The sequence below is a fragment of the Elgaria multicarinata genome, chromosome 4 (assembly GCF_023053635.1).
Source record: "Elgaria multicarinata webbii isolate HBS135686 ecotype San Diego chromosome 4, rElgMul1.1.pri, whole genome shotgun sequence".
NCBI classification, from domain to species: Eukaryota; Metazoa; Chordata; class Lepidosauria; order Squamata; family Anguidae; genus Elgaria; species Elgaria multicarinata.
The window spans coordinates 71,872,953-71,884,414 of NC_086174.1; the positions used below are offsets into that span (position 1 = coordinate 71,872,953).

Here is an 11,462-nt window from a genome sequence, read left to right on the forward strand (position 1 = left end):
AAGGCTCACTTTTCGGCCACTATTTCACCACCCAAATAACACATTCAAAATGGTAGTTTAAGTGCTGAGGGGCAAATAATCAGCATTCATTGGCTTTGTGTATGCAACTATAAGTAGCAGTTTGATGTACTTTCTTCCTGTGCTTTCTTACCTTTCTTTGAAATGCAGTTATCAAAATGTTTTACAGATCACGGCACTTCTATGAATTGAGCTAGCATACATATGTACAGCTTTAGGTAGGTAGATCACTCCAAAGTAATATTTACAGTGTAAACATCCACTTTTATTATATAAGAAACAAAAATATCACAGGTTTCACTTCACAATATATCTGCTTTTGTTTAAATGCTGAAATCATTTCTTTGACATACTATGAGAAACTCAAAAAATAGTTTGATCTTGTCTTTAGGAATTTTTTGGGGGATTTTTTTTTTTTTTTTTGTGCAGCTTTTTTCTTTTTTTTAACAGAGTTGTCTTCAGAGGTTCTGGGGAGGAAAACAAAAATACGCATTTTAGAGTCATTCATATAATAAGTAATGGCAACATTTCTTAAAAATGCTTGTGGAACCACTAGTGAATCAGGAAGCCAGCAGTTCCAGAAATGAGCTAAAAGGCCCATTTCTGGAATAGGGAGATCACCAGAGCTCACAGAAGAAAACTTCACTGAATGTCCTGTTTTGAAAATGCTCATTTCTGCTAATTTCCAGGGTTATATTCAGATGCAGCTTCCTATTGTGCTTGTGGTGGGTCCCAGAGATGCAAGCAAAAGAACGGCAGCTCACCAGCAAGGCTGGAAACTGCCCATTAAACCGTATGCTAGAAATGGCTCTGAATGGATTCTGAATTTGGCCTACTTAATAAATCTTATGAAACATGCTAGCTCTTGCTATACTTCCATTAGTAAGTATCTGATCTAGAAAAGTATTTTCATGACGTTCCATTAAATGAGAAACATGACTTATAGAAAGGGTTACCACTTATTGGCCAAACTTCAGCAAGTCAAGTCAATGGAAATGTCAACCTTGCCATTGATGTGACTTTTCTGCCATTGGCCTTAGGAATGATTTAGACAACAAAATCTTTGACACTTGATGCATGCAGCACTTCTTGCATGAGAGCTCCATGTGACTGTCATCATCATGCTTTAAAAGTGCTTAACTTGGAGGCCCTGGCCAGATCTACACCAAGCAGGATACACTTTAAAAACAGTTTGAAAATGGTATATGTAATATGTCCTCAGCCTGAACAGTTGTCAAAACCATTACAAACCATTATAAGCAGTAGTGTAGATCCTGCCCTGATGCGTGGGCCATTTCCACATGGGCACTTTCCACACTAGTGTTCTATGGGCCAAATCCTGTGGCCCAAGGAAAAGAGGCACCACACCTTTGAACTGTAACGTCAGGCCTGTAGCTGGAACAAGCCCTTCATGTGTGTCCTCCTACACATTAGGAGGAAAGAGTTGTTGAAACTGGAGTCACTAAAGCAAAGGAAGAGCCAGGGGTCACAAAAAGCAGCATCTTGGAAATGCTGCTCTGTTAAGAACATAAGAAGAGCTATACTGGATCCAACCAAGGGTCCATCTAATCCATCACTCTGTTCACACAGTGGCCAACCTGCTGTCAACAGCACCATCCCACCCATGTTCCCCAGCAACTGGTGCATATAGGCTTACTGCTTATGAATTCTACTTAACCAGGCAAGGGGGAAAGGCCAAGATCCAAGATATTAATGACTGCTAATCATATTAGATGCAGCATATTAGATGCCTTTGCCAGTTCCTGGGGAACTCAAGCAGGAAAGTGCAACTGCACTCATACACTACTTGCGGGTTTCCAATAGGCAGCTGGTTGGTCACGATGTGAACTCAGTGCTGGACTAGATGGACCTTTGGCCTGATCCAGCATGGCTCTTCTTCTCTTCCGTATTTATATCTGGGCTATCCCATTCAGAGGCCACATAATAACTATTTCACCCATTTAATATGAAACAAACCACAATTTGAGAGTCAAAGACAGGAGCCAGAACTGCAGGCAAGAATCTGCTTATGCAGGCTGGATATGTCAAGGGCAAATTTCAGTATATTCAGGAGCAGCAGCAATTTCAATTAATCAGAAGAAAATGGTGTCTGGGATATATATATATATATATATATATATATATATATATATATATATGCAATTATCCTCAAATATCCACACTATTCACTCTAATTAAACAGGAGTTCAGTTGGGTTTCATGCCTTAGTGCACACAGTCTAACGAAAACCCCAGTGACCTGAGTGAATGAACAGTACTAAACCACTAATTTCCATTAGTAATCCTTCAGAAAAAAATCATAGAGTGATTTAATACATGCCATTAACTTCCTGAAAATGATTCCCATAGAAATGTCATTTGGGAGTCGTGTTGTTAGGAGCTGTTTTCTGGAAAAACCACAATGCATTGTTAAAGCTATGGGTAGCTAGATCTACACTACTGCTTTATAGTGGTATTGAAGTTCACTGATAACTGTTGGGCTACAGGACACATTGCATATACCACTTTCATAGTGTTATCTCCTGATTTTTATTCCACATTCATAATGATTTGACACAAGGTGTAGATCTGGCCATAGAGTGATTCTTAGAGTGGGGAAGAAGTTCTGACTTACCCTTGGAAGGTGGTTCAGAAGCTCAAGTTCATCTACAGTGACATCATCATAGTTTTCTGAGAATGCCGGGTCAAGCAATTCCGTCTCATCCCTAAGGTTGGATGGGTTTAATTCTTCCTGACTGTTGTAATGAGGAAACAGAAGTTTAGCTGAACTCCAAGAAGAAGTGAAGTCATCTTAGCCCCTTTCTCTTTTGTATTGCAGTGCACTTTATTAGTACGTATTCCAATGACAGAACCAGTATAGCTTTATTATATAAAATAAGACATACACTTCCATAGAAATCACTTTTGTTCAGGGCACAACACTGAACATTTTGTTTAATAATCATAGAATTCGTGCTTGAGAGCAAGCAGGTTAGTTCTCAAATCCTTCGTTAAATCATGCCTGGCATAAAAAGTGTGCAAAACTATGCCTGGATCGTGATCCCCCTTTCATTCTGTAAACAATCCCTGTTCTTTCAAGCTATTTTTAGCATCAGTGGTCCTTAATAGAAAGCCACTGTGAGAAAATATTGCAGCACTTTTCTGTACGTTAAAAGGAAGATTGTGCTAAGAGCTCATTACCGCACAATACTTTTTTAAAAAAAAAAATGCACGTCTTATGTGCATTCTTTCTTCCTACCTTCTTTTCCCAGCTAAAACAGAGTTCAAATATTTCTTCACAGCCATCTGCTTTCGGAAACGACTGTAGTTGTCAGTGAAGACAGCATCCGAGTGGCGCTTGACTGGTGGCTGTTCAACAGGGGGACTGCTATTTCTTGAACATACGAAATAATTGGAGTTAGCACCTGAATATACAAATCACTCAAAGTGGAAGTGTTTCAAAACCCCAAAGCTAATCAGCTGGTAGTAAGTCCATCCCCACTTTTCTTTTATGACAAACTATTACCTCATGGCTTGACCTTACTCTGCACTGTCTGATTAAATACCTCTTCAGTTGGCTGTGATGCAGTGATGCAGCACATGCCTGGCATGCAAACAGTTCCAGGTTCAGAGCCCAGCATCTCCGGGTAGGGACTAGGAAAGATTCCTTTCTAGAAGACCAGAGAGCTGCTGCCAATCAGTATAAACCACACTTAACTAGATGGCCCCATGGTCTGATTCCATAAAAGGCAGCTTCTTAAGTTCAAGGAAAGGTTCATGAACAGCCAAACCCACTCTGAAACTAATTCAAATCTAGAGCAAATGCATTTGAGAAAACACGTCAGAATTCTGTACTTGGGCTAATTTCCTATTGGACAAGATCCATGCCAAGGATCAGTAGAGGCAATCCAGAGGAACTTAAGCATGTTTTTTAAAAACTGGGGGGGGGGGGGTAATGCAAGCTAAGCATGCATATCTCACTGATTTAAAACAAAGCAAGTGATTCTAAATATTTGTCAGAGGGGAAATACAGTATAAAAGCTGTGCCGGTCTGCTTACACTATTGACATGCTGCTAGCATAAGCAACTTCCAGTAGCATGCCAATGGCATAAGCTGGCACAATGGGTTTTCCAGGAAAACTTGTCATGCCAGCTTATGCTATTGGCATACTGCTAGAGGTGACTTATGCTAGTAGTAGCTCAACAGCATTAGCAGACCAGAGGTATTGGTTACTTCCCATATCTCTTAAACTGTTCATAGAGGATAAGATTATCAATGTCTGCTCGCCATGTTGTCTTTACACTGCCCCCCATGTCAGAGGTAGTATGCCTCTCAATGACATTTGCTGTAGAACATGAGTGGGAAGGTCTGTTGCTGCCCTTCCCAGGTTCCCAACCACAGGCATCTGGTTGGCCTCTGAAGGAACAGAAGACTGGACTAAACAGCTCTTTGGTCTGATCATGGCTCTTCTGATGTTCTTACGATGGCCAGTAGCTCCCCAAGCCCCTCTGTTCTGCTACCTGAGGTTCCTCAACAGGAGACCCAGGGATTGAACCTGGAACTTGAGGCAGACAAAGTGCAGACTCTGCCACTGAGCCAAGGTCCTTCCACTGTGTGTCTATTTTAATGACCTCTTAAAGCTGGAACCAGTTTCACTTTCAGAATGCCCAACTCTGGTTCAGGGGAGCAGCTTCAGGTAACTTAGCTTGGACTCTAATTTCCATTTCACAAACAAAATGAGGTTTCTGGCTTCTCTCCAAAATTTGCAGCCTCCTGTTCCCCACCCCACCCCCAAATCCACTCCTGCAGGTTTGGGGATTCCCTAGGTCAGAATGGCTCACAGCGTGGGAGCTGCATCTGAAGGGGGGAGAATCACTAAAACCAGATGGCATCCCCATTTCCCAAGGCAAGTTTGCAAAACATCCTCTGACTTCAAGCTTTTGTTATGGGTGTCTGAGTTTGCTGAACCTTTTACAAGATTTGATATAAATTGCTTTGACACTATGAGAGTTTGTGATTGGTATATATTTTTCTGCTCCTAGTTGACCTTTTTGGGTTTCTTGCTCATTGTAACGATAAAGGTAAAATGTAACAAATTAAAATACTATTTCAACTATAGTTGAGATTTCTAAGTACACAGTTGAGCTCCAATGAGAATGACCTTCCCACCCTCACCAACTTCTTTACTGTTAGTAAATATGTATAACAATTATATCCGTATTCTGAATCATATTAAATATCTTTGAATGGGAACCTTAAATAACAGGTAGGGAAAACCACCTGCATTTTGGAAATTGGGGGACACAGCCACTTACCCAACTCCCAAAAGCGAGTCCAAATATCTTCTTACAGCAAGTTCACGCAAATATTTGCTGTACATACTTGTGAAGAGCCCGTCGGAATGTCTTGCATTTCTGTAATGGAGAATTCTTCAGATTAAATTTGGTTTAATATTTACACAACTGCCCAATTGCCACAGCTACAAATACAGAATGAACTTTGTCATAGTTGAAAACCAATCATTTGTAGTAAAACAAATAGAGCTCAGAGACCATGAAAAAAGAGAGGTCAAAAACCTTCAATGAGCATCAACTCTTCCCCCTGTCCTCAAAATGTCATATTTGTGAATTTGTATTAGCAGGGATTGTTAGATTTGAAAGTAGCCTTACCTGTCCAGAGCTCTGGACACATCAAAATAGAACTTGTCATTTTCAGGTAGTGTCGTTTGTAGAATGTCGGCCTCGGGTTTCAATGAAGCTTGAGCATGTTCAGATTCACTTGCCCCTTCAAATGGCAGTCTGTTTCCTAATCTAATTGAGAGGGGGGAAATAAGAATTTAGGAAGATGCTAGAGAATTCTAACAATTAATTGGATAGAACCAAAATGGGCCATTTTGACAATGAAGATCATTAGCAATGATCATACAGATACTTTCAAATCATGTGCTCATATCATGTGCACAGCAAATCTCTACTGTTTAAATTCTTTTAGAACAGAACACCCTAAAGCATACCATCTGTCAGGTATGCTTTAGGGTGAATTCCTGCATTGAGCAAGGGGTTGGACTCAATGGCCTTATAGGCCCCTTCCAACTCTATGATTCTATGTTTCTAATGAATGATTATATGCAGAGAATGGAACCACTGTGTGTTAACAAGTTGGTACATAACAGTGTCCAGCCAATGAGAGAGGCTAAACACATGATTAACTCTCCCATTCAAATCAGTGGAACTTTAAAATGGTTAACTTGACTGGACCATAGCTATACTAACTGACCTAAGAAAGTTTGTTTGTGGAAAAAAGTATTTCAGCTTGTAATCTATATGATTATAAATGCTTGCAAACTGTATTCCCCATTATTTTTACTCACTATATATGATAAATTTCTAGTAAGAAGACAGTAAAATATTAGACTATGAAGCAAAAGGTCAAATGACCTGGTTTACATCACAAGCCTGCAATCAATATAAGGAAGATATATTTACATCTATCTATAGATTGATACGTAAAGACACATGCACACACGTATACAGTCAAAACTCTGCTGGTCTAAAGGATGTTGAGAAGATGTATTTTACTTCAGCATCAAATAAAATGCATCTGTAGACAAGACCTCAAGTTTTACATATGTAAATAAACATTTCCTGGAATGAACAAACAAATAGAAAATAGAATCATTTCTTTCCATTCTGATTGCTCCCCTTCGTAATGATTATCTGGCAACTACCTACAGGACTCTTCATCTGTTAATCACCAATCTCTTTAGATACTATTTGTGTTTCTAGTTCCAATTTTACTTGACAAATTTTGGAGAAATTCATATATCACTGAATTGTGCCTAAAATGGCCAGATATTTGGCTTACCAGAGGTGATTTGACACTTTTAGGCAATTGATCGTAACGACAACCTCCAATGACAGATTATTATTTTTAAAATATCTCTACACTAGATATGATGGGATATAGCTAACATAACACCAATACAAAAGGTATGGGAGGTGGCATTATTCTGATAGTGGTTAGTACACACAGGAGCCTGCAGAAGAACCAGCTCAACTAATACACGTAGCATCTAGCAATCTAGCAAAATGAATCTGTAATGTGTTGTAGAAGTGCTTGTGCAATGGCTTGTGCTGGGCTAGCACAAGAATGAAAAGGGGGTTGTGTGTATGTGTATTTGTGCGTGCATGTGTGTATGTTTTCAAGTATTTAAAGCTTTCCACTAGAGGAATGACCCCAGTGGATAAAACCCATTGAAACCGAGTGGATAAAACCCAGGACACACACACAAAAGGGATGTTTCTTTTGGAGAAAAGGGTGGTATTCTCAAATTACTTTTACAAGGGTTACAACCTGGCATCACCCTGCCTCCCCCTCCCCCTCCCCCCATGTTTTGGTCAAATTAGTAATATAAAATAGGTTTCCATAAGATCACATCTGAGTTATCAAACCTATAAAATAAATTATCATTATATATATATTTGCCATTCATGATTTGCAATATGTTTATTTTTGATAAAACTGCACAGTGCAGACAGTCTGGACTGTTTGTTTGATCACTTGATGCATATCATCAGTATTTCTGGTGTATACTGACTGTTTTATATTTTCATGGTTTTTAATTTTGTATACCGTTTTAAATGTTTTAATCTTTTATAAACTGCCCAGAGAGCTTCGGCTATGGAGTAGTATAGAAATCATCATCATCATCATCATCATCATCTCTTAAACCTGACGATCACTTTGAATGGAATTCCACCCTGTCAATCCTAATGACGATCTCATCTCATGAGTAGCACAAGAATAGCTGGAGCCTCTTTAGAAAGATCAAGTGGTTTCTGATAGTATCATCTTTGAAGAGAAATGGCTCAACGAGAATGCCTTTCATCTTGTCCTGCCACTTCTGTGCCTGTTAACAAGCTATTAGAGCACGATTGTGCCTCTGGTTCACTGGCATTCCCCACTAATGGCCCCTGTTTGCAGGGATAATAATTCCCAGTGAGCTCATGCTGACCACTATAAAGAGTCAGGGTACAGACAATGAGTCATCTGGGTGGCTAACTGGTTCATGGTATTCTATGTCACCCCGATATTGAAAGGTTTGCCCTGCTAATCAATTCCTTTCTGGGCCGAGTTCAAGGTGTTTCATTCAATCCTTAAAGCTCTAAATGGCGTAGGGCCTGTCTTGTTATGAACTTATCCAGTTACTAAGATACTACCACTTGTGGAGGCCTGTTTGATGGGCATGCATGAGATGGGCTTTCTCTTGTGTTCCTCCCAAATTGTGGAATGTGCTCCCCTCACAGCTATGAGCCATCCCCATTTTCTCTCCTTTTAAAAAAAGTGTTAAGACACGTCTCTTTAACTTGCTCAAAAAGCATGTTTTTAATTTGCATTTGCTAGATATTGTTCTCTAGGTTGTTTGTTCTTTTTCATGTATGTAATTTTAATATGAAACCTGGAAGCCTACAAGTGTGATTTAGGGATATATAAGTCTCTGTCAAAAACTTGTCAAAATACCTCTTTTATCTCTGGGTTAGATTGCTTTTGTCTGTGTGCCTTTGTGTTGTGTCTCTCTCTGTGTGTGTCTTTCCATTCAAATAAGGACAGACTCCTAGGAAGGTGGGACTCAGGCAGCCTGAGAATCCAAGATCTAGAGAACCAGCCAGATGAAGTACTGCAATTTCGACATGGCAATTACAGTGGAAATACTGATACAAGAATATAATGGGGACACAACAGTCTTTTCCAAGTGGTCAAGAAAGTAATTTATTTTCACTCTTAACCTAGATAGTGCAAGTTGACAAACACTGCTGTTGTAAGCAGGCTTGCATGCGGGGAAATCCCAATAATCTTTAAGGGGCATTGAACGTAAGAATTTAATTCACATTTCAAAGTACTTTTCTTCAAAATCAATCAGTCTTATCATTCCTTCTTCCTTATTAAACAAGCTCGCTATTTCTCCCCTACCCCACACATTAAAGGCAAGTGTCAATAACAGAATAAAAGCATATATCAAATATCCAATTAAGCAATATTACAGCTGCAATCTTATGCCTATTTACCTGGGAGTAAGCCCCACTGTAATCAATGAGACTTGTTTCAGAGTGGACATGTATAGGAATGTGCTATAAAACAGTTTTTAAAATGCTACTCCTCCCTGCAGACATGCAGTCCCTTCCTGACGAGTCCAAGTAACATATTTTGAATATAGATTAAGTTATCAACCCATTTCTAGTGAGAGTCTTCCTCATTACAGCATCTATTGGATTTGCAGGTCATGCCGTTTGCTGTCCGGGTAGGTTTACTTAGAGTAGCCTCACCTCATAGTTGAGTATGTTCCCAGAGGAGGTAAAGCAGCCGCTTGAGAGCAGAGAATGCAGAGGAGCACAAAGGAGAGGAGAAGCTGGAAGCCACTTCTGTGTTCCATGTCTTTGGACCTGGGTTGGCAAAGATGATAGAAACATTAACCTCTTGCTGCCAGTGCCCATGTCAAGCACAACCAAAGGCACTGTCTTATGATAGGTTTCTGTGAAAAATAGAGGGATGTATCCAAAATAAGTCTGACTGAGAGTAGGCCCATTGAAATGAATGGGACTTAAGTTAGACTAACATTAGATACCACTTAAAAAGTTTGTTTGGCATGAAAAAAGGAACATTGCTGATCATGGGAACGTAGCAAAAATTAATGGAACATATACATTTGCATGCTTGATATCAAAAGACTGTCCCTGGAGTATACAGTTTCTGGAAGCAAGGAAGTTCCTTATCTCAGACCCAGGAATAAAAACTGTAATGCATACCTACACTGAATAGTCTCATGATATAGGCACGAGGACTACAATGAATATCAATAACCATCAAATTGTTGTCTGGTCTCATATGTATCTATTTTTCCCTGCTTCAAAATTGTTTATTTTTGTGAGGTGCAGAGGAGTTCAAAATTAAACTCCAGTATCAGAGGCAGTAAGCCTATATACACCAATCGCTGGGGAACATGGGCAGGAGGGTGCTGTTGCACCATGTCCTCCTTTTGGATCCCTGTCCAACAGCTGATTGGCCACCGTGTGTACAGAGTGCTGGACTATATGGACCGTTGGTCTGATCCAGCAGGGCTCTTCTCACAGTGGAGAGAAGAGCAGGGCTCTTCTCATGTTCTTATGAGCAAGGGATCAGCCGAGATAATAATAAAAAGAAAGCAATAGGTACATAAGCTGATGGACAAACAGTTTTGCTAATTATATACAATTAAAGGGTCAGCATATTAAGCGAAATCATTTTGATTTGCAAAGTGATGTTATCCTGCTTTTACATCAGCACACCTTAGCCTCTACGTTTTGCTAGACAAAGGCAAAAACAAAAATATGTGCAGGCTTATTTACTAAATTTGCTTTTAAGGTGTGGTAGAAAATAAAGGTTCTTTGCAACCAAATGCAGCAGTTGCTCTGAGGCAAAGTTAAGGTGTTTGGAATGAGAGGCAAGGTATTAATGAGCCAGAAAGAGATTTCACATGGCTGCAAAGATCGTTAATCTACATGCAAAACATCTCTTCACATTATCAGCACACACAAAAGCACAATTTTTTTTAAAGCTGCATTTTTTGTCATCTGATCTGAAGAATATTGTTAACGTTGACATCCATGTGGAATAACATTGGAATTTAAGTGGACAATTTCAAAGGAAATGTTATGTGCAACGTAATTCACACTTGAGAAATTGAACATGAGGAAGGGTCGGGAAGGATATGTATGACTCAGTGATCCAAACAACAATTTAAACAAATTACTGGGAGCAGAATATCATAAGAGTGCTCTGAGGAACGGGGTTAGCATGAAAGCTCAAAGAAAAGTGAAAAGCAATATTCAGGAGAGGGTCTGAAATGCTGCTTAGGAGCAAGAAGGTGGAAGTTAGGTTTTTCCTGAGCCTAAAGGAAACTTCAACTATCTGAGAGGTAAATCGGGGTTGTTGTTGTTTTTTCTTTTTTAAAAGAATTGGTTTCATTTTCAACTTGGGCAAGTTAACTTTTTACATCTCACTTTGGAAACTGTTCTTGTTACAATCGGACATTCAGCTTGGTTCCCGTCCCCACTTAAATGCTTTAGGAAGACGTTTCTCTACACTGAAATGAAAGATAAAGTTTGACTTACAAATCAGGAAGCGAAGCTTCTTGGCTCCTTAAGGACAGGCTGGTAGTGGTGTCTGAAGCTCAAGCTGTGCCCGGAGCTCTCCTAGGTGCTGAACTGGGCTGCGGCTGCTGGTTTGGCTGCTCCACAAGTTTCTTCTTCAGGTACTGAACGGCCACGTGCAAAGAAAAAGTCTCTGCTCTGCTCTCCCCGACTGCTGGTCTGAAGTTTATCAGCTCTCCTTCCTAGGCGAATGCCTCCCCTTCCCTTCAGTGCACTCTGTGCAGTCTTTCAAGCTGCCTCATTTTGTAGGGTTTATAT

The 11,462-nt window shown here is 39.8% G+C and overlaps 1 protein-coding gene across 1 annotated transcript; it reads right to left on the reverse strand.

The window, feature by feature from the left end:
• Nucleotides 1–476: 476 nt before the first annotated feature.
• On the reverse strand, nt 477–9,448 carry VIP (vasoactive intestinal peptide). The gene is made up of 6 exons (XM_063125436.1): nt 9,342–9,448; nt 5,688–5,828; nt 5,334–5,432; nt 3,277–3,411; nt 2,653–2,773; nt 477–485 (listed from the first exon to the last, which is right to left on the reverse strand). Exons 1-6 carry the CDS (start codon nt 9,446–9,448, stop codon nt 477–479), a joined length of 612 nt encoding a protein of 203 aa, XP_062981506.1.
• Nucleotides 9,449–11,462: the final 2,014 nt, after the last annotated feature.